Genomic DNA, 24731 nt, shown 5'->3' with positions numbered 1-24731 from the left:
CCGACAGTTTTTTCGTAGTGAACAGTTCAAGTTAATCATTTTACAATGTTTTCTGCCAAAAAAATTACATTTCCTACAAAAAAACAGCAAATTAGAGCCAAAAATGCTCCGTGTGACACTTTTGCGTAGAATCAGAACGCATGCCGATGCTAGTTCTACGAAAAACTGTCACACGGCTACAATTTTTCTATCATTTTAAAAGCTTGCGTAGTTTATTTTTTTGCCAAAAACTCATGCTAAACCGTAATTTTAGAAATACGTTCCTCTTTGTTTATAAAAATGTATAGTTGAGTATGGATCTTGTAAGTAGTGCCTACCGAAAAGTGTTTAGTAAAAATTTCTCTGAATAAAACACTCAAGGCTACTCGCTACTCTGCCCTCTATTTTAGTGTTCTTTTCAGTGAATAACATTAAATTCAACAGTTTGAACTCATCTTAAGACAATTTTTTGATAAAATTTGCATTTTTCATAGAATTTTCTCCAGTGTGACATTCTTGCGTAGAATTATCAACATAGAGACAACAACCTTGATGAAAATTTCGTATAAGTTCAGAACAAAGTATACTTGTTTGTGTTTTTATTCGAAAGTTAACACTAAAAGAGACCGTTTCCAGCAAAAAAGTGAAAATGACCCAAAAGTCACATGGGACATTCTTGCGTAGAACGGCAGAGCAGTAGCAAAAAAACAAAATGACGCAATATACCCACAACACAACTATTTACATCAGTCAGTCAGGTGTGCCTCGCTCGTCGATTGCGAACGCGCGTCAAGATCGAGTCCATGAAGTTTCGTAGTTGAGAAACACGTTTTTTTTGCGTGCATTATACAGGATAAGCCTTCGGAACCAGATCTTCGGGCATCCGTATACATGCTTAAAAGTGTCTCACTCAAGAAAAGTGGGAAAAGAAGGAGGGAGGGAGGGTACACGTATTCGCTCTATATGGTTCACGATCGGTCGCTCGCTCGATCGGTGTGAGAGTTCAGGTTGACCTAGAAAAATAAACTGTACGCGGCGAGCACTCCTTCCATCCTCCTATTTATTATTGTTATTCTCGCTTTTTTTTCGGTTACGTTAAGTGGCGACCGTCATTAATTCGTGTCTAAAGCCATGTTGTGGTTCAAGCTAAGTCGAAACTGAACCGGCAATGCGGATGAATGGCATTAGCGAGCCCCGAACGAAACGAATTCGCAATTCCGCAGACCTCTGGCAGCAAGCGAGGAAAGGAGCGCTAAGCTGAGGCAATAGTAACGAAAAAAACGCGATTCATGGCTTTCTGAGGTACCCTCTACTCGGAACTAGCTGAGCGCGCGTGTGCTTTCCGTCGTCATTGAGGGAAGTTCAAGTTCATCACGAATGGCCGAATGCTGGGTGAACGATGTATCCCACATATGGGTTCCAGTTGATTTCGGCAAAGATGTTTCAATCTAACCTAACTTTGGAGCTTACCATTTGTTCTTCTGCACCTCCTCGAAGGCCGCCATCCGGGTTTTGGTCGTCTCGTACACGTCATCGTTGGCGTGTATCCGCATCTTCTGCGGGATGTGGCCCATGTTCTGCAGCTGCTGGCCCTGGTTCTGCTGGATACACTCGATCGCACCGCCATCGCAGTCGGTGATGGAGAAGCTGAACTTTTGCACGTTGCTGCCGCCGGAGGGAAACGTCAGGTAGCCCTCTCCGTTCGAGAGAAACTGTATCGAGGGATTGGGGCCTTGGCCCAGTTTGGACTGTTTGGCGGAAAGAGAGAGAAAGAAAGAGAAAGTTAGTCTCCGGTGCTGGCTGGGGGTACTGTAGTTGCTGTACTAATTGTGCGAGCGCGGCTCGCGGTAATGAGATTATGTCAGACTAGATTCGGTTTGACGGTTGACATTTAAGTTCAAAGAAAAGCTAGACTTGTGTTGAAAAACTCCATCAAAATGGTAATCCTCAAAAGGTAATGCTTAAAAAGTCATTTTTTACTCTTCAACGAATAGTAACTGTTCATTCAAACGTTACTATATATTATGTACAATCTTACCTTAACTTTTTTTTCATAACGATCAAAACAAACGCAAATGTATTCGAAATATGATGATATTATGTAAGATGCATGAATAGTAAGAACGATAGACCTAACCGTTTTTTGTTGTAAATTATTCGTAAAGTTGATCACGAACAATAACTCAAACCTTCCATCTATAGTAACTCAACGTAGTTTGGCCAAACGGGTCATCGGTTAATAGGTCGCTGGCCAAATATGCTGTAAGGTCGAAGAATACTCAACCGAAGGTTGTGAGGCCAGAAAGCCAATTGGATCATATATGAAATCGACATTAGGCCAAACGGTTGTTAGGCTTCGCGTTACGCCTCGGCTCAGCCTTACAATCAATCTACCTAGCGTTGAATCGGCTTAGTGATATATTTGGTCTAACATTCGACAAAACATTATTCGGTCTGACGAAGTTTGGCAGTTTGTCGTCAGATTTTACAGATTTTCAAAAAGTCACAGTTACAGTCCGTACAATTGTATTTTGGGGTTAAAGGGTGATACGGTCAAAATTTGGTCAAGGGAAATCGCGTGTGAATCGGTGAAATCGTTTATTTAAAAAATCAAATTAAATTTCTTTTTCAAGTTTAATTAGTATAAAATTCAGGAAAAATATTCAGTTAGGCTTCCGCTTTTCCAAATCCGAATTGCCGGGCCTTACGCTTAACCCCTGCCATCAGATTTTGTACAGCCACCTTGTCCACCTTCTTCGCCTCAGAAAGCCAGTTTGCCTTAAAGTGCTGCTCGTCCTTAGCAGTTTTTTTGGTCTTCTTCAGGTTCCGCTTGACAATAGCCCAGTTTTTTCTCAATTGGGCGGAGCTCTGGCGGTTTGGGAGGGTTCTTGTCCTTGGGAACCACCTGCACGTTGTTGGCGGCCTTTTTACCGTAATGGCAAGATGCCAAATCCGGCCAAAACAGTACGGAACAACCGTGTTTCTTCAGGAAAGGCAGCAGACATTTATTCAAACACACTTTCACGTAAATTTCTTGGTTGACAGTCCCGGAAGCTATGAAAATGCTGCTTAGCAAGCCACAGGTACAGATGACTTACGAAAACAGATATTTCTTCGCGAACTTTGACAGTTTCATGAGCTTGAAAATATCTGCTACCTTTCCCCTTCCTTTTGCCGTATAAAACTTCTGTCCTGGAAGCTGCTTGTAGTCGGCTTTGACGTAGGTTTCGTTGTCCATTACCACGCAGTCAAACTTCGTCAGCATCGTCGTGTACAGCCTCCGGGATCGCGCTTTGGCCGTCGTATTTTGTTTATCATCGCGATTTGGAGTCACTACCTTCTTATAAGTCGATAGTCCGCCTCGTTTTTAGGCTCGATGCACGGTTGTAGACGATACACCCAGCTTATTTGCGGCATCTAGGAGAGAGAGGTTAGGGTTTTGCTTGAAACTACCGGCAACTCTCTTTGTCGTCTCAGCGGCTTCCGGTTTTAGATTCCCCCCCGATCCAGACTTCCTGGCTGTCGACAAACGTTCTCCAAACACTTTAATTACATTTGTAACGATTGATTCGGCGACTTTTAGCGAATTTTCCAACTTTGCGTGCGAGAAGCTCAGATTTTCGCGAAGCGCAAGCAAAATTTTGATACGCTGATCTTCTTCCATGGACGGCATTTTGACAACTGAAGATTGAATTCCAAAATCAAAATAGGAGCAACATTCTACACACACACACACACCTTCAAAATGAGGGGTGTTCAGGTTTTTTTAAATGCAAAATTGAAAGAAATACGTCAAGTTGATATTGACCAAATTTTGAAAGTATCACCCTTTATCTCATGATGAACCTCGAGGGGCTTACTGCTTTTATCGCTGTGAAATTGTTATAAAACAATCCTTATTTTGCAATTTGACGTCGGCAAAGCTTCAGTTCATCGAAGTTGATTAGCTTGCCCGAAGTATGCAGCATCTGTACAAGCAAAATACTAATGGTCCGAGATGACTGCCCTATGGAACGCCGAATGAGTCTCTAATTCAACAAAAACAAATTAAATTAATTGAAAAATTCGATTAATAAATTTAGAGACTTTAGATGCAATAATTTATTTAGAAAAAAAAAATATCAATCTTATGAATAAAATTTCTCATATGCAAGAAATTTAAGAAAATTTCACGTACTCATTCGTACGCGCATCAAATTTCGCGCAGCTATCAACAAACCAAATGCCGCCGCATGCCAACTCAACGTAAGGATTCTAAAATCTTCGAGCTAACCGATCGGATGCACTTCTACCACCTAAGTATATGTATCCATAGTCTGCATAATCTGAACTGCGTGCATTCCGATGTCTTCTATGCCAAACAACACCACCCGGGAGGACACTTGAAAGACTTGAGTGGAAACAGTTAGCAAGAGGCTAACACAGAGACGGGCGCAGTTTATAAATAGAGAAATCAAAACAACTTTCGCTTCTTCAACGAGCAAAACGAGCATACTTCCCCGGTCGATGATGATACCACCTACTTCTTGATATGCATGCGCGATTTGTGTTTTGTGTCGCCTTTGGGTGAATCGAAACTGGCCGGTGTGGATTTTGCTTTGCTGGTTGTCTCTTTTCGGATGGCATTTCTTCCCGTTATTATTGCTGGACTTCCAATTTTGTTTTGATTTAGGAAAAAATCCAGAAATGCCATAATCATAAGTTCCGCCTGGTGGAAACGCAGGCGATCGTGTTATCGAAAAGCTAGAAAAATAGATACGAAAAGCTAGTGGGGAATTGCTTCCATAATTACATTTATGATTAAGATTGTAAGATTTTTTTCAGCACGTATCCGGACCGGACAAATTCGGGCTATTTTGTCTAAAATCCTTGCAAAATCTGAGCATTTGATTTAGAAATTGTCGAACATAATCCGGGAAAATTTGGTCAAAGCCCAGGAATAACTCATCAAAAATCAAGAAAAAAAACTTAAAATTTGTACAACACAATTAGGTTTTTAAGTTTGATTTCAGAATGAGAATAAGAATAAACCCGGGCAAAATCTGGGCTTTTCCAATGACATCCGGGCAACCGATCCGGACCGGAATTTTCCTGAATTTTATAATAAAAATCTAGGCAAACCCGAATAAAATCCGGAATTGATTTTGTCTAAATCAGAAATAAAAATTGTAAAAATACAAAAAAAAAACAAACAACTGATATGATGATAATGATTATGATATGGATGATGTCTGATGACTATCTGACTGGTGCTCTGAAGTCAAAATTTTCCATACAGAAATCGAAAGTAAGGTGTTTGAAGTCTGACGCCTGACGTCTTAAGTTTGATGTCTGGTGATGATACTAGACATTCGAAATCTAGGCCAGAGATGTTAAGAGTGCTGATACTTGTAATCATTAGCTTTAAACCTGTTATTTGACGTCTGACGTCTGATGTTTGGTGTCCGATGTCTAATGTTTGATGTCTGATTTCTGCTGTCTGAGGTACGCGTATGCTGTCTGATGTCTTATGTTTTATAAGAGATATTTGGTGTCCAAAATCCGCTATTAGGCATAAACAAAAATCAGACGTCAGACATGTCTGATTTCTGATTTATATCGTCTGATGACTGATGAGTTAAAATTTCAGACGTTAGATATCTGGTTTCAGATATCAAACGTGAGATACATATTTGACATCTGACATATTCATGGTGTCTGAAAAAAATCTAAAATATAAGACGCAAGATATAAGACGTTAGACATCAGACAGTAGTCCTCAGCTAAAAATTGCAGACATGCTGTCTTATGTTTGACGTCTGATATTTTTTTGAAAAAATCTTATATTAGACATTGTACATCAGATATGAGCGTTAGACGATAAACATCATATATCAGATATGTATGGCGTCTGATGTCTGATTTTTAGTACCAGAAACCTTATATTGAACATCAGATATCGGACATCAGACGTCATACCTCAGAAAGCAGACATTAGATATCAAATAAGATATCAGACACCAAATATGTATTGATGTCATACATAATAAATAATAACATATCTGAAATCTGCCTTGGCCCACAACAATCTGACATCAGGTACCAAATTTCAGACTTAGAATTTCAAAAACAATATTTCTGATTTCCAGCTATATTTCCAGAAGTCAGACATAAATCCTCAAACGTCAGCACTTTTCAGATATCTCATACTCTACAGTAAACGTCAGACATAAAATAATGCAATAGCAATTATCGTAGACAATTAATAGACGTTACTTTTGAGATTTTTTGGAGCATTTTGAAATTCAATTTCCAAGAGTATCTCGGGCTCGGTCTATCACATGACTTTTTTCCGGCAGCTGGTCATTGGCATAGGTTGTTTCCTAGAGCCAGTACAAGCTACCCGGGAAACGGAACAAATACCCGGAAAGAGCAAAGTCAACCGCAGGCACGTAGTAGCAGCAGCAGCCCACGCACAAAAGAAGGTTTCCTTCGGGTGGGGGTGGCAACTTATTTTTAGTAGGATTATTCAACAAACCGCGTCGTCCTTCCTTCACGTTCGTTTGTTCATTCATTCATTCATTCATGCAGCAGCACAGCTCCGCAGACCGGCCAACGATTTGTGTATCAAGATAACAGTGTGGCGGCTGGCTTTCATAACTTCTCCTCGCTTGTTTGACTTTCAAGAATGGGTTGATGGAAGAGGTTCAGCTGTTTAGCTTTTTTTTCGCTCTTCCCTCAGCAACAAATGGTTCCAAAACAATGACGTACTAAGTGAAATTTGACGTCATCATCCACCACACCGGACTGCCAGCTGTCGATGATGACGGAGATGGGCAGCGCGAAATTCCAACAAAACCGGGGCGGCAGAATTAGCATACATCCCCCATCTACCATGGTGCTTTGAGCGTGGCGCTCAAATCCGCGAGGGACGGACGTTGTAATTAAATTAGAATAGTTTTACATCTAATTTTGAGAGTAGAAGAGAGAACCGGGGGCCGGCCGGTGGCTATTTAGTGCACATTTACCCAAGCCGTCCGACTGAGCTAGATTTGTGCCGCGGAGCTCAAACGAGCATTAAATTGGCGGAAACATTTTAACAAACTGGCTACAAAACGATGATGATGACTGACCCTCCTTCCTTCCCTCTTGACTAGCATCAGCAGCAGTCTGTGTTTGTTTAATGTCTGTCAAATCATGACCCTCGTAAACTGATTAGTCGCTGTCACGGGCTCATGGCTGTCCAGAATTCAATTCGGAGAACGGTGTGCTTTTGACAGGTTCGAAACATTGTTGTGAATCATCAGGTGTTCTTTTCAAACCAGAAAAACCCAGGTTGGAGATGTCAATTTAAGCTGAAATTTTTTAACGAAAAAAAATTTTTTTTTGTGATTTTTTTAAATTAAAGTATGATAAGTAATCACAAATTATTGTATTGATTCATTTTATTGTATTGATTCATTTTTTTTAAGGTGGTTTCCTAATTTCAGCTTTGGCTTCATCAAATTATAGCTTTCGAATTTTACGTTCTGATATTTTCCTAACTTCATACAATTGGTACGGAAGAATTGTGAATATCCTTTTCCTAGAATCTTACGAAACTATCTGTTTGGATTTTATCTGAATATTCAAAGTCGAATACATTCGAGATTTGAATCCCGTTGGAATAAGTCTTGATATTATAATAAGGTAAGCTTGCCAGATTGCCCGGTTTTATCCGGGTTTGCCCGGATATTTGATGCAAAATTTCGAGAAAGTCCAGTCCGGCCCGGTTGCCCGGATATCATGAAAAAAGTCCGGATATTGCCCGGATTTTTTCACAATTTTCACAAAGAAACCAAAAAAAAAATCAAAGTTTTTGAGTAAGTTTCAGCAAAATCGATTAACGGTATGTAAATTTTCAACAGTTGTTTCAAATAATTTCGATGAGTTACTTTTATAAACCTTTGAATATTTAAATGTTCCAAAAAGTTTTTGGAAGTCTGCAATAACATTAATAAAATATTAATTTCATTTTTTTTGTATTTTTTCTTTGCTTTTATATATAATAACACCTAAATTTTGCCCGGTTTTTGGATTTGAAAAATTGAAATCCATGCCCGGATTTTGCCAGGTTTTTTTGAAAAAAATGCCCGGAATTGCTAGGCCCGGATGGGAGTGGAAAAAATTCTGGCAACCTTATAATAAGGCCTTCCAGGGGGTAGTCATCTAAGACCAATAGTTTTTTAACGGTTCAAATTTCATGCATTGCAGCTCAATTCAGGCGAGCTTTTTAATTTCTATTATTGGAAGCTTTTTCGGTATGATCCTCCCTCATAGAAGCGATCTAGAGCTTTCATAAAATTTTATCATTTTCACATTTTGACCCCTAAACTCTTTGGTTTTAAACGTTGGTTTTTTTCCAATCCAACGAGTTTGACTCATTGAAAATAGGGGATTCCTTCGAATGTGACCAAGAGAAATCGCCTCGCATTAGTATTGTTCAGTATGAGTGCTTCAATCTCCACTCTTTTTGATATTCTATGTACATAAACGAGACTTTACAATTTCACTTGTAGCCTGGTGTTCAAATTCAATATATCCTGACGAATTTTTAAGTTATTCCCAAAAAAATTAGGGGTCCTCTTACTTTTGAAAGTAACAAAAAAAAAGAGAGTGGCTTCCTATACAAACAAAAACTTGAAATTTGACACAACTTGAGCAAATCCGTAAATTTTGTAGGTGACTGCCCTAAAATTGGTTCATAAACAAGTTTTGACATCACATTATTATTTTTTGATATGAAAAGACCCTTCCCATTTATGTTACGAAAGGTAAAATATGTAAAACAAGTAAAATAAATTTCAAGTGCTTTTTATCAGAGCACACGGTAGTTTTGTCATCATGGTTGGTCGGCTACTCCCAAACACTGTTTTCAGTTCGGCTTCCGAGTGTAATCCTCTTTCGCTGAGTATCAGCGTTGCCAGATTACAAACCGCTCAAGTCCACAGGTTTGAGGAAAATCGAAAAATGTACTAATTTTGGCAAAATGAAACTTGATGACCTTTTATTTTTGGTCGTCAGGTAGAATTTTCGTTTATCCACATAATACATATAATTTTTCCGAATATCCGTAGAAAATCCGTAGGAAATGTTGAAAATATGCAGATTTTGAGCATCGATCCGTAGCTCCGTAAAAAAGCTTTAAATCCGTAGATCGGGTAACGCTGCTGAGCATGCTCTACTCGTTATCCGAGTTTATAAGCGATTCGGACAGTAAGTTTGAGAGCTCTCGCATCTGAGTGAGAGAAAGAGATTTCAAGCCAAGAACGCCCTAGTGTATCAGTCATACGCCTCAGCAGGGTTGCCATTTTTTTTAAATCAGGGAACTGGTTGAATAAAAATCAGGCTATTTGAAAGTAACGGAAACATTTCGCTCAAAGTGATGACCTTTTTCTTTGGTTTTTTTTTTGGTCGTCGCTCCACATTTTCACTTTTTCACTTTTTCACTTCAGCACTAGTACCTAATCCAGTTCCTTACTACACATTTTTCATCACATTCGCAAAAATCAGGCATATTTTCAATCAGGGAAATTCAATGGCTTATCAGGTTGTCAGGCTGAGCCTCGAAAAATCAGGCAAATCCTGAAAAATCAGGCAAATCCTGAAAAATCAGGCAAATCCTGAAAAATCAGGCAAATCCTGAAAAACCAGGCACATTCCCAAGTAACCAAAAGTTCCATAGAACGGTCTCTTAGAAGCTTACTCAGCCCTATTTGAGGGCTGTATAGCCTTCTACTCAGCTTAAAATTTAAGTTCTTATCGATACTTCAAAGTTCCATAATCAAAGCTGAGTAGAAGGCTATTCAGCCATTGCATGAGACTTTGAAAAAAAAAGGATTTTTTTCAAAAAGTATTGTAGGTATTTACTTTACCCACTCATTAAATAAAAAATATCCTAAATTGTAATTTTAAATAAGGATTCAACCGTAAATAGCTCTTTACACGATGATACAAATAACAAATTCTATGCTAGGTACAAATTTTGGTCAGTTCAATAACAAATTTTCGAACAAAAAACATTTTTTCCGGGAAATAGCTTGCTGATTTAAAATTTTGGTACGAATTTGGTGCATTTTTATTTTTTTACGTGTAGTTTTTAATCTAAACAAAATTAAAAAAAAATAAACATTTAAATTTTGTGAAAATTTAGAACCCAGATATTTTTACTAATAAAATTAAAAAAAGTAAACTTTTATGAATGATCGTGTTTACGGAATCTCTAAACATGATTTTTTTTAGTTGGCTCCATAGTTAGTTTTTTCTACACATCTAAATCTTCCATTTGGAGGGTGGGCCCCCAAATTCCTAGACATTATGCATTTTGGGGCGCCCTAATGCGCATGATATGCACTGAATCTATTATTAATATGATTAATTCATGAAAGCTATCATTTTATCTTGATTTTGTGAACATTGAAGAACAAAAAAAATTGTTTACTAAACATTGTAGTAAACTTAATTTTTTTTAAACGATTTAATTTGGAGACGCTAAAAGTTTAAGCATGATTATGATTTTTTCTACTTTTATATTTATTTTGATTTTTTTTTTTCTTAAACTAGCTTTTTAATCATCAACCTATCAAGTGCCTTTCTAATGGTTTCTTAACTTTGATAGGCTTTGAATTAAACACGTTGTGAATTCAATATTACTGATTAATTGCTACTGGTGAAAATAAGAAAAATATTTCTGCATCAGTTTCAAAATTGAAGTCAATTAACGACAAAATGTTCATGAACTTTCAATTGAAAAAATCACTATGAATTTATGCTGTTTTCAAAGTTTAAACATATCAGGTTTTATTAGTTTTTTAATTAGAACAATACTCAATGATTTACTTTAAATATGTTTCAGAAAAGGATTTTTTTTTCAACAATGAAAGTTCCTTGTTGGAATAATGTACCGTTTTCAACTTTCACTTTTGCTTAACTCAACTGTTCAAATGCTTAAGTTAAAGCATAAAGAGCATATACACTGCCACCTCATTGAAATTCTGTTCATTTCATTTTTATTATACCTACTATTCCGGTTACTCTTAATGAATTTTATACTTACTTCAACAATTTTCATGAAGATTTGAACCTGGACCTTTTTGGTGAAAACTGAACATGTTACCTCTGTACCATAGCCAATACTTAGATTGATGTTATCTAAAACTTCTATTCAAAGTTAACTCAGGTTTATCATCTTTTCCGAGTAGGCTTGGTATTTAAATTATATTCATTTTGAAGAAATTCAATTTGCGACCGTTTGCTACAATTTTTTTCATTTTCAAGTAAAATTGGTTGACTTCTAGAATGATAACAGTGCAGAAAAGTCCGGAAAAGCGATTTCACGTCACGGTGGAATGTGTCTCATGAGGTAGCATTCCAAGAGCAGCGTCTTTTCTCGTAAACGTACCAAAAAAACTGTGTTAGCTCTCAAATTCCTACTCAACACAATTCACTCTTATATGTTGACAATCTCACTCTTGTTTACAGTGCGAAATATATCTTCCCGCACATCTCGGGGGCTTGGGGAAAGCCGACGAAAAAACTTTTACACTAAACATCTGGATCTGAGGAGTTTTGCCATCCAATTTTATCATTATTGTTGAATTTATTTTAGGATAAGGGAATCTCTTCCTTCCTTTTTGAAGTTTCTTTATATAAAATTTTAATATAACCCTTTGATTTTGTCATAGTTTTTTTATAAGGACCCCTCGTCCATATAAAAAACTATGATACAATCAAGGGGTTATATTAAAAAATTTGTACACAAGAATCTTTCCAAAAAACAAGATGATTTATTGTGTTCGAAAGCTCCCTCTCACTTTTCAGAATAAGAATTCTGATACAAATTCATATAAATTTACCAAAATATTGGATTAACCATACAACCCAAGCAATTTTCAAGAGGATCTCATCATTTATATTGTCTCAACAATTTTCGAAATAACGAAAAGATTTTTGTTAACCCAAGCAATTGTTAAACTGAGAGGGGGAATGTCTCGTGATGCGGCGCTGCGAGTATATCTAGACTATCTGCAAGTACGTGAACAAGGTATTCACATAGCTGTGCTCAGAATTTAGTGGGATTATGATAAGGTTAGGCACTGAACGGGTCCACAGCTCAGGACGATCCTTTCGCCAGAACAATAACAAATATTAAAAGTACACCCAAAGAAGCGGTTGCAAAATTTCAATGCCAATTGGAGATAACTTTATGCCACAAATGAGATAAAAGGATGACACGATTGGCATAGAGACTCGAGCTCTCAGCAAGCAAAACTAGAGTTTTTTTAAGCATTTTCATTCTATTGGATGATACATCCCAGAAGCAAAACATAAAAAAAAGCAAACGAAAGAATGAGCCTCGAACCCCGGGCAACTTGCTTCAACTCATCTTGCCAATTGCATCACTTTGCCATATGTTCTACCCGGGTCAGTTGTAGCATGGGTGTTTATTTTCGTAGTCTGTCTGTCCTTCTTTGTCTTGTGATGTTTTTTTTTGTTTTTCTTTCAGACATATGCAATGCGTATGCAGGAGGACCATGCCATTCGGTGCAATGTCCCCATAACGCCAATATTGTGTAAATTCTATGCCAATTATGAGCAAATGGCTCCGTGACTTGAGTAAAATCTGATCTGTTAGTATAGTTATTTAAATTATAACATTTTTCCTTCAATAAATCTCATAAGTCAGTGTTTTTGTATTTTAAAGCACGCCATCAAAAAGTTAATTACGGCACAGCTTCACAAAATGGTCAACCAGTCCGATAATGATGCGACTTAATTGATTGTTTCCAATCCGGTGCTGTCTTTTTCCCGGGGAAGCAATTGAGCCATTCCGAGTCGACGTACAATCGCCCCAAGATAATGATGATCACTTGTTTCCCCCCAGTTGTTGCTAACAATTCCGATTGCATTGGTGCAGGTCATGCTGATATGCTGCTTTTCACGGTAGCATATAAAGGGGAGGACTCACAGAGACAGACGGACACCCTTCTTCTTCTGTAAACTCACTGTAATTTGCGCTCGCCCATAATAACCAGTGGACCGACGTGTTGCAGCTACCTATGTATTAGAGTGCATTCCTGTGCCCGGGATATTTGTTAGTCGGAAAGACAACGATGAAGCAAAATGGTGTGAATTTCCTAGCATGCCTTCTCTCTTTCTCCTCAAAGCACTCTGTAGTACTCTAACAGAGATAACAAATGGAAATCGTTGTGATAAGGTATACTTTCTAGGTGGTTCAAGTTTTTGTTCGGTTTCAATTTTTCCCGAGCAGCAAAACAATTGTCTTATCTTATCGGACAGGTGGACTACGTGGACCTAAAACCAAACTGTCGATGGCGGTCGACTTCGAGAGATAACCTGCTGGCATACAGAAGAGAGTTCACCAGCAACGATTTTTTCTCCTACACATGCCCTTAATGGGTACCATCATCATTCCGATGGGCCAGAGATAACGATTATTGGATCCAATTGAACCCCACTCCCCCCTATCCGTATTTTTTCCCATCGAAAGTGCAAATCAAATGCCAATAAATGCGGAGGTTCTGCCTTCCCTTCCGAGGGCCACTTGCGCTTCAAGATCATTAAAACAAACACTTCTGAACGATCCATCTTCAACCATACTGGAGGAGGAGGCTTCAAGTTGTTGTTCTAAATCCTCAAGACACAGCTTCAACCCCCCGGGGATGATGATGATGATTACTGCATATCATCATTAGCAAGCGTTGGAATTGGATTGCATTCCTCCGCAGAACCTGTTGCATCGACCCAGGAGGGAGTCATCGGCCATTCCATGGGCGCCAACAGGTGGCCAACATTTCCTATACGTCCTAATACCAGATGGAAAGAGCAACAATCAGGAACGAATCCTAAACGGTAGTCCATTACTGCGAAATGGGAACCCATTATTGAGATGTGTTTCTTCTTCCTCATTCCCAATGTCCGAACTGAACTAAACTCCGGAGCTCTGGAGGGACTCTATCGATGTCCTCGAATAAGCTATTCCGGCTAAAAATGGTCTCCCACGGAGTCGGGTGCCCATTTTTTCCGTCTGCTCGCTTCCTACAAAACAACTACCGAATGATGAGTTTTCCAATCGGGTCATCGCCAGCTAGCTAGCTACTTTATGGGCACCCAAGAATTACCTACTACTAGCCTCCTGGTTGGCTGTGTAACCCCTGGTGCTCGATTGATGTTTCTGTTTTTGTAAAACGGAGCCAGTCGCCATAATGGTTCCATTTATTTGAATGTGGGACTTTGGGACCCATTATGATAATGATGGGTTCCCCCCCTTGTACGGAGGATTCCGAACCGAACAACAACAGGTTTTTATTGAATCGGTCCCGGTAGGATTATGAAAACGATGGCCGGAAGGACGGAGTGATTGGCTCTTGGGGATTGGAGGCGCTGATTGTTATTAGTTACTGGTCGCACAAATTTGTTAGATCGATTTATCGTGGTTTTCAAACGTTTCAGAACCACTAAAAATAGTTAAAAACATTTTAAAAACAATAAGTTCTTTTGTTTATCCGAGAATCTTAGCATAATCGATTTTTGCACGGAAGTACTAAAAAATCATTGAAAAGTATGTTTGTCTTTCAACAAAATCCAGCCGATTATGGTGTTTAAACCAAGATAGTCTAACTAAGGAATTTAAGAATCAGGTTTGTTCTGCAGAATGAATTATCGAACCGAAGAATAGGCCTCATAGGACACTAGGTCGGATGACCGAAAGTTATTCGGCAGATGGCCCTGAAGTCGCTAAGCTGAAATGACGGTAAGCCAAACTCAACCATAAATTTAACAGATTTAACTAAGAATTTCTGTCTGTTTCAACTATCGATTTACATAATAAATTCAACTACAACTGTATAATATAATACAATCGACCATATTTATACATATAATTGATTGCTATTTGAAACTTGTTTTTTCTTTCATTTCGTTAATCTATTTAGTTGTATGAAAATGAATTTCTGTATGTCTGTTTGTCTGTCTGACCGTCTGTTCTATGTATATTTGGAAACTACTGAACCAATTTGCGTGAAACTTGGCAGGTTGGTGCTTTTAAAGCCGGGGAAGGTTCCTATAAATGTTTAATATACCCCCCCCCCCCCCTACCCCCCCTTCTCTGGAACTCGGAAACAAAAGAAACATGTTTGCATAACTCGAGAACTGGTCATGCAAATGGAACAAAATTATGCAGGAAATGGTATTTGGGTTAGAGGAATGTTTCTATGATGGTTTTGTACCCTTTCTACTATTTAATTATTGATTATAATATTTTAATGGCATTGCGGCGAGATGAATTCTAAGTAGAAACTTAAGATATTGTGAACTATATACAGTACCGTTCATAATTGTATAGAAAATGGAAGCAAGCGCACTGTCACTTCGACTTTGAACTTCCATAACTTTTTACTATGATTATAGTTTTTGATCAAATATTTTGCGTTAGATAGATCAAATATCACACTATTATCACACGAAATTTAAGCTCTCTCGAGTTTGTGTGGCCTGAGAAACAGTAATTTTACGAAAATCGGACTTTTTGGACTTTTTCATTCAAACTGCAATATCTCTGAAAATACGCAACATTTTTTATTGAAATTTTGCACAGTGATTGTTGAAATATAAAGCTAGCATGTCTGAAGTTTTCGAAAAGTTCTTTCGATGAGATCAAAAGTTACGCGAGGTGCAATATTTCAGGCTTGAACCTTGAATTGCGATTTCTATAGAATTTTGGACGACTAACTGACTAACTGACAGCTTTGAGCTTTCTATACAAAACTGCCCTTCGCTTACATCTTCACCGCCTACTCACTTCTTCTACGAAGCGCACTCGCTTCATCTATCCACCTATATAGTTCACAATGTCTTAAATTTCTACCTAGAATTCATATCGCCGCAATGCCATTAAAATATTATAATCAACAATTATAACGGCGATAGAAATCTGAAACACTATTTAATTAGAGATAGGAAGCGGGGGCTCTGTTATAATGTTTTGCATAATTCGAGAATTTCATACAATTTTGCATATAGCATAGCATTGGGTGACTACACACATCTTGAACTGGCTGATACATAGGGTAAAACTAATAATCAAGCCCAACCCAAGATGCCAAAATGAGTATCTGGATTCAATACTCATTTCAAGGGTTGTTAATGAGGATAAGTATGGTACCATAATGCACACCGTGTCAAGTCAATGTAATCATGTTGGGATAGTCTGAAACAGCAAAATGAACTTTTCAGGTGCAGAGAACTCATACGACCCTACATATAAAGATGCTCTTGTAAATAGGTAAGGGAAGGGTTATTTCTTTATGTTTAAAGCGTTATTTATTTATGTTGAAAAGGAATTCGGTGGCCTCAGCTTTTCCAGGCGCTCCTGCTTTCCGCAAAATCCGGGAGACAATCCAAATAGAAAAATAAACTGATTCTTCTTCAAAACTTGATTTTCAGTTTATATGATTTTTCAGCACCAAAATAAAAACGTGTCCGTCACTTCCAAGCACAGCCTGGACTCTCGAAAATTAACCGCGCAAATGATATAAGAGGATATAAGAGAACTGATCAAGCTAAACGAACCAAATTTGGCATTGTAGTATATTTGGATACCTATTGAAAAATGATTTTTCATGATTTTTGGTATACTTCCCGCCTTTCCCGCGAGAAGGAAGAAAGGAGAAGAGGATTTTCATAAAATTTTGCATATCCTGAGAAAAATAGGCTGGTAAACGGTGGATAATGTGCAACACGAGACCCCATAGTGGTCATATCACCTCTTATTCACAACTCCTATCTCTACCTCCCCGCGGTGCCGGCTGGGGTGCGAGTAACCTAAGCGGAGATCGGGTACCCAACCCCGGTGGATGCTTTGGTCGCATGCAGACTGAGAAGGTGGCCGTACGCGTCTGTTCCCCAGGTCAGGGGCGGCGTGCAACAACAACCGAGCGTCTGTTCTCCAGGTCAGGGGCGGCTCAAACAGCGTCTGTCTTGCAGCAAGCGGCTGAATTTATGAAATGCGGCTCCCGCCAGCTAAGTCCAAGATGGCAGCCCCATCGCGGGATAGGGACTTTAGGCTAACAACCTACTGCTCCCGATTCAGAAATTGTTACGGAATCCGAAAGAAATGACCGACCTGGAACTTTGGCAACGACTTTTAGCATGAAAACACGGACACGAATTGGAACTTGGAACGTTTTAACCCTTGCCCAACAAGGCAAACTGGAACAACTTGCTAGAGAGGCTAGCCGCCTCAAGCTTGAAATTCTGGGACTGAGCGAAGTCCGTTGGCCTAATACTGGAGAACACAAGACACAATCCGGGCAAGTCCTGCTTTACTCTGGCATACGAGGAGAACATGCTACTCGGGAACGAGGAGTTGGTTTCCTGTTAAGCCCGCAGGCCTACGCGGCCCTCATTAGATGGGAACCGATAAACGAAAGAATAATCGTAGCCAGATTTAGAACACGAATTAGAAACCTTACAATGGTCCAGTGTTATGCGCCAACTGACGTTGCCGATTTGCAGGAGAAAGAGCAGTTTTACAGTCAACTGAACAGCGTGGTAGAGAGAATTCCGAAGGGTGACATTCAAATCCATTTGGGCGACTTCAACGCAAAGATTGGCTCCGACAATCAAGACCTTGAGCGCATCATGGGGCGCCATGGCCTAGGACAGATGAGCGAAAACGGAGAGCTGTTTGTAGAATTTTGTGGCAATAACAACATGGTGATCGGTGGATCGCTCTTCCCCCATCGACCAGCACATAAGGTCACTTGGGTATCCCGAGATGGCCGAACAGAAAATCAAATTGACCACATCTGCATCAGCCGAAAATGGAGAAGGAGCATTCTTGATGTCCGCAACAAGCGAAGCGCAGACATTGCATCTGACCATCACCTCGTCCTTGGCGAGATACGACTGAGAGTTGCGCGTGTCCAACGGCGCGAGGAGAAAGTCGGGTGTCGATACAACGTCCGCCGGTTGGAGAATCCAGAGGTGAAAAGGGCATACGTTGAACAGCTAGAATCCCGAGCCTCGGAGCTGCCGACAGACGGAACAGTCGAAGAACAGTGGTGTGGAATCAAGAATGCCTTTATCACGACGAGCCATGGTACTCTCGGTAAAGTTTGTGGAAGAAGAAGTGAATGGATGTCGGATGAAACTTGGAGGATGGTCGATGATCGGAGAAAGGCGAAAGTCGGAATTGAGCAGGCATGTACCGGGTCAGCCAAAGCAGCCGCCCGCTTACGATATGCGGAGCTGGAAAAGGCAGTTAAACGAGCTTGTAGACGAGACAAGAGAGCCTGGACAAACTCCCTAGCCGAAGAGAAGGAATGAGCCGCCGCCAATGGAGATATCCGATTACTTTATGACATTTCTCGCCGCCTCAGTGGTGCAAGGACTAATGCAAGAATGCCGCTGAAAGACCGAGCAGGTCAGTTATTGACCGATCGAACAGATCAGTTCAAACGATGGACTGAGCACTTCGAACAACTCTTCCGAGTCACGAATAGCGATGGCCAACAGAACCCGCAGCTTGAAGCGCCAACAGTAAGTCGCATAAATGGCGTCAACTCGGAAGCGCCCTTGCTGGCTGAAATAGAAGCGGCAATCAAAAACATGAAATCCAACAAAGCACCTGGGATCGATTGCATCCCTGCTGAAATGCTGAAAGCCGACCCTGCCCTGTCAGCACAAATGTTGCACCGTCTTTTCGCTGACATCTGGGATACTGCAACATTCCCGGCCGACTGGATGCAGGGTATCCTCGTAAAGGTCCCGAAGAAAGGAGACCTGACAGAGTGCGGTAACTGGCGAGGCATAACATTGATCTATACAACCCTCAAAGTACTCTGCAAAGTGATCCTGAACAGGATCCAGGAGAAAATCGACGCTACACTCCGACGGCAACAAGCTGGATTCCGATCCGGACGATCATGTGTGGACCACATCACAACGCTACGAATCATACTGGAACAAATCAACGAATTCCAGGACTCTCTTCTGCTGGTATTCGTTGATTTCGAAAAAGCATTCGACCGACTTAACCATGAAAACATCTGGGCGGCTCTAAGGCGAAGAGGAGTACCAGAGAAACTAGTCCATCTCATCGAAGCACAATACGAGGCATTTTCGTGCAAGGTCTTGCACGATGGTGTCTTGTCCGAACCAATCCCGGTAACTGCTGGAGTGAGACAAGGATGTATCTTATCACCGCTACTTTTCCTCATCGTAATGGATGAGATTCTGACTGGATCGATCGACTGTGCACCGAACCGAGGATTTCCGTGGAATCCTTTAACAATGGAGCAACTGAACGACCTTGACCTGGCTGACGATATTGTTTTGCTCGCCCAAACACAACCGGACATGCAGAGCAAACTCGACGACCTAACCGAAAGTTCCAAGGCAGCAGGTCTCAAAGTCAATGTCGGAAAGACCAAGTCGATGGAGATCAACACAGGAAATCCCTCCAGTTTCATGGTAGCTGGGCAACAAGTTGAGAAAGTGGAGTGCTTCCAGTATCTTGGTAGCCAGATAACGCCTGATGGTGGTACCAGGAAAGACATCGAAACCCGGATCAGAAAGGCCCAATTTGCGTTTGCGAGTCTCCGAAACATCTGGCGGTCACGCCAGATCTCTCTACGAACAAAAATCCGAATCTTCAACTCAAACGTCAAATCCGTATTGCTGTACGGGTGCGAAACTTGGTGCACATATGCGGTGACGACGCGAAAACTGCAAGTATTTGTAAACCGCTGCCTGCGGAACATCATCCGCGCTTGGTGGCCTGGCAACTGGATCTCGAATGAGGAACTACATCGCCGGTGTCATCAAAAGGCGCTAGAAATCGAGATTCGGGAACGTAAGTGGAGATGGATTGGGCACACGCTGCGAAGAGATGAAAACGAGATTTGCAGAGAGACGCTAGATTGGAATCCAGAAGGTCATCGAAGAAGAGGCAGGCCCAGAAGCTCGTGGCGGCGAAGCTTAGCCGCTGAAATCCGAACTGTCGAGAATCTTGACTGGGACCAGGTGAAGACGTTGGCTCCGGATCGTCAACAGTGGAGGTCTTTTACCACGGCCCTATGCACCGGTGGATCGGCGCGGGATCATTGAGTGAGTGAGAAAAATAGAACTAATAGAACCAAACTTGGCAATAGATGGTGTTTTTAAAAGAGAAAAATTTCATGCAATTCCTTCCTTCCAATGCGGAAATTGAATGGGAGAAGGGGGACTTCAACGCAATTTTTGGTGAATATTGTAGGATCAGGAAGGTCAAAATAAGTTTTAGATAGCTAAGATGGATAACTGTCAGACAATTTCAAACCTATAATAAATAAAATCTTGTGTTTTTGATAAAAAAAATCTCGAATTCTGTGATTTGAACATTAAATTCTGCGACGGTGTCCTGTGACGCTATTTTTATGAAGTTCATTTGGAAATCATGTGAAACATAAACAAATTGGAAACCACTTACAGTTTTAATAGGAAAAAAACAAATGATTTGTTCTATTACAACTGTAAGTAGTTTCATATTTTCATGAATTTCTTTTCATATTTTCATGAATTTAGAGTCACAAATAAAAAGTCGAAAATGACATAAAAAGTTGTATTAAATTTAGAAAATCTGTGAATTAAGTGAAAATTTTAAAAATTCTGTGATCTGTGACGTAATTCTGTGCTAATACAGGGTTTCTGTGTTTTCGACAACCTTGCACGTAATTTAAAGCTTAATAAAAAAAATAATTTGGAATCTCGTCTTTCAATCCGGCAGCCTGCAGATTTCAGAAAATGGATAACCGGACGCTGCTTTATATTAAATTCCTACGGCTTTCATATAATTGTTCCAGCATAACTCGAGAGCTAAACACGAGTTATACCTAATTTGTTTGGGAAAGGTATTTGAGATAGAGAAATTTATTTTGGGGGGAATAGAAAGAGGGAGCTTACCTACATAATTGTTTGTACTTTATTTGTGTAACTTTATTGACTCCAAATTTGACATGGGGTTCTTACTTGGCTACGAGAAATATTTCTATGATTATTCAACCTCTTCGTTATTTCAGTAGTAAGATGAGGAAAGGAATGAGGGCTCCCATACTGAGCTACAATACAAGTTGTTTGGCATAACTATGTAACTTATCAAGCAAATGGCCATATGTGGAACATAACGTCAAAAGTTTACGAAAAATGTTTCTAAGGTAGTTCAAGATCTTCCTCCACAAATAAAACTAAATTTTAGATTTAAAGCAATTCTTGCATCTTATCTTTGTATTGCAATTTGAAACTCAAGTTGCAGTTGTCATTTCGAAGAGGTTTCATCTGAATTATTTATTTAACTATTGAGCTCTGGCTTTTAATATTGGAAATGATGCCCTTGGAGCCAAAGGGGTATAGGTGCATAAAAGCTGATTTCGAGAAAAAAAACACTTGAACTTCGTTTTTGTTCCACTAAATTCCATGCCAGATATCGTTTATGAACTTTTTTCATAAGAATTACCATTTTAAATGAAAATAAACCATTTCACACCATTTTCATAAAAAAAAAGTATATCTGATGTCAATTAAGGCGACACATATTTTTTTATGTTTGCATTTATATCCCTTTGCCACCAAATAAATTCACCCCTTATACCCCTTTGCCGCCTACACATTTTCACATTCATGTGTTTTGATCTTGTTGATATGGGTAAAAAAACATAAATGTTTATTTCCACAAGAGTCTATTAATATTTGTATGAATTTATTTTTTCTGTTTTGATAAGAAATACACTCTGGTACAGTAAGTTAAGAGATTTGATGTCTGAAGATCGACCTGGTCTTATCAACTTCTAGTGAATCTCTCCAACAACGATTTTTCATCAGGATAAATTTTATAATAATTCGTGCAAGGTATTTTTCCACTAAATTTCAATCACGAGCAAAGGAAAGGCTCGATCAAATGGGTAATAGAAAAGGACTTGCAGTCACTATGATTTGATTTTTAACAGTTAATTAACGAAAGGCGCCTCAATTTTAACCCAATTTTCTCGTGAAAATACATTTTTTTTGTACTTTTCTTGTATACACCTTAAATCCGTAACACACTGCATATATTCAGAAATCGGGAATTTGTGAACCACTCATTGGTGGTTAAAATAGAAAAAAAATAATTAAATTTAATAATATTTTTTCCATTTTCAATTCTTTTTACTCATTTCTCAAATCCAGACTGCCAGGTTTATTTTTCTGGGTAAGTTATTTAAAAAAAAAACAAAAAACATGTAAGCTTGGTATGTTATAAAATATTTTGGAATTGAAACTGGAACACTGGAAATGTATACGCTGAGTACAAAAATTCGGATTTTTGAAAAAAAATCCCGATTTCTTCATAATATCCTTATAGGAATTATATCCCGATAATTTTTAGCTTTTCCCGAATCGTTGGCTAACCTTAAATAAAAGACTATGAAATGTAAAAGCTTCTGAGTATATTTTTGGTCTTGGTGAAATGAATGAACTTTAGAATTCAATAGGTTTATATATGAGAAAAACGATTAATAAAGAATTTGCCGGTTTTGATTCGAGATTCCAGGTTTTTTCCCGATTTTTCCGGTTCCATTTGCAACTCCAGTTTTTTTTCGGTTTTCTCGGTTCGTTGGCCACCCTGCAATATGCACTATTTTACGATGATATTTTACTTGATCACTGCTTATATCAACTGTTGAAAGCGAAAATACAACCCGCAAAGTATAGTTGAACTAACTATATTCATAGTAGAGTGCATAATTCTCATCAGGTAACACACACAGCATTATTGGAGCCTTTGTTTTTAAAATATTTCAATTAGTATAAGCAACTTAAAAAAAACTGTCACCGATATAAGTTTTCATCTTCACGCTCAATCTTCAGCTAGGGGCAATTGCACTTCGAAGAAGGAAAACAAGACGTCAAAACGGGAAACGCCAAAGAAAGCCGGGACCGAGGGGGGTGGCACTAGTAGTAGTTTGTTGAAAAACCGCAACGCAATTTGTTTTCGTTAAACGATCGCTTTGGCGGGTGGGAAAGCTGCTAAAGTGAATGTTCATGGTTGCGCAACTTCTGGACGATCTCCACCAACAACGGCACAAGTACCGGATAATAATGTTTACCGAATCGAATTGATTCGGTTGTTGTTGGTAGTAATACGATGCCGGCTTTTCCTGGAAGTTCGGAATGAGGGAGAAGTTCGGAGTGCTGGCATGTTGTAAACGAAACCATTTGAGATGAAGATTTATTTATCCGAGAGAGGCGTTAAGTAATCACCATTTGTTAGGCCCTTCATCGATCTTTGATGTCGTCTGGGACAGAGTGAAATATTGTTTTTATTTTTTGATTGACCACAAGTCAGTTTTAGCGTTAGACTCCTTCGATAGAGTTTGCTGATAATTTTTTTTTTTTGCCAGAAAACACCAAGTTTTCATGGACAGTAGCTACATGTCACAGATCAAAACAAGTGTTGAGGTACTTCATGTTACGTTTTAACGGTCGCCATGGAACTAGGAGTGTTCAGAACTCAAGCACTCTCTGTTCTTTTTCACGGTCGCCATGGAACACAAAAGCGTTAAGAATCCAAGTACTGTCTGTATTTTGACGATTGTCATGGAACAAAAAAGTGTTCAGCAGGATCAAAAGTTACTCTAATTTTAAGGAAAAAATGTAATGAAAACGAACACTCTCTGTGAACAGTAGACTTACATGTTTTGGAAGAGCTCACGTCCTCAGGCGACATCTGGACGTTTTTGGACAAATACTGTTTTGTGGTAATTTTCATTTATCTGTTTTGACAGTCGCCTTGAACGAAAATTTTCAAGAATCTAAGAGCGCTTATATTTTTTACGGTCGCCATGGAAAGAAAACTTTTTACAATCTAAGAACTCTGTATTGTTAAGGTCGAAACAAAAAGTGATCGAAAAAATTCAAAAGGGAAAAAGGAATTTTAAAATTTTTATGTAAATTTAACACAGGAAAAAGAAGAAAGATTTTATTTTTTCATGAAATTTTGTCATGAAACACTCTTCTCAAAAAGGAACTGTAAATCTGATTTATTATAAAAAAAAACTCACAAAGTTTTCGATTTTTATGCCATTAAATCAGTTGAATTTCCTCAACAGTACTGTACCTACTACCTACTTGGAGAACTGCAGTCGCTCTTTTTCCAATCTATTTTTTTTTGTACCCATCGGTCGAAGCGATATGACGGATGGCCTATTTTTGCGCCATCGTTCGACTGGCTACAAACTTCAGGGGGCTTGGGGACTCAATACATACAGTATGTGTGTTTCCCGGATGAAAAATATCCTTTCTGTACACCCCACCACGACCAAAGAGTAGTGCGACATCGGCGGGAGGTCTTCTGGAGCAAAAAAAAATGAATATAGCCCATAAAAGCACCGGCGTCAGCTAGTCGTGAATCCTGTAGCTCGAGCAGAAGGTACAGGAACTGCACTAGTCGAAGTAATAGAAGGCGGACAATCGCGCGGGCGTTTGCAAAATCGTTAACTCCGATAATGGCGCTTCGGTCCGAAGGTGTACAGCGTATTTTTTTTTGCTACTGTTGCTTCGTTCAATCAAACTTTGTCTTCTGTCTTTCGGGCGAATGTCCTCCGCTCTATGCTCATAGCTGATCGGCGATGTGTAGGATAGGCGAAAAAAAAACGGAAGACGAGAAAGAGATTTGCCGATGTTGCGTAATATGGAAA

General features: G+C 39.3%; 1 protein-coding gene across 9 annotated transcripts in view; it reads right to left on the bottom strand.

Moving 5' to 3' along the window:
- Positions 1-24731, bottom strand: part of LOC129746624 (RNA polymerase II elongation factor Ell) — a 259948-nt gene that overhangs the window by 41045 nt on the left and 194172 nt on the right. For all 9 annotated transcript variants that reach the window (XM_055740396.1, XM_055740405.1, XM_055740400.1 and 6 more), the window contains exon 3: positions 1450-1727. In XM_055740396.1, the coding sequence (XP_055596371.1) occupies positions 1450-1727 (278 nt within the window). The remainder of the gene's footprint in view (positions 1-1449; positions 1728-24731) is intronic.

The sequence above is a fragment of the Uranotaenia lowii genome, chromosome 2, assembly GCF_029784155.1.
Source record: "Uranotaenia lowii strain MFRU-FL chromosome 2, ASM2978415v1, whole genome shotgun sequence".
Classification (NCBI taxonomy): Eukaryota; Metazoa; Arthropoda; class Insecta; order Diptera; family Culicidae; genus Uranotaenia; species Uranotaenia lowii.
This window is presented reverse-complemented; position numbering and strand designations above follow the sequence as displayed.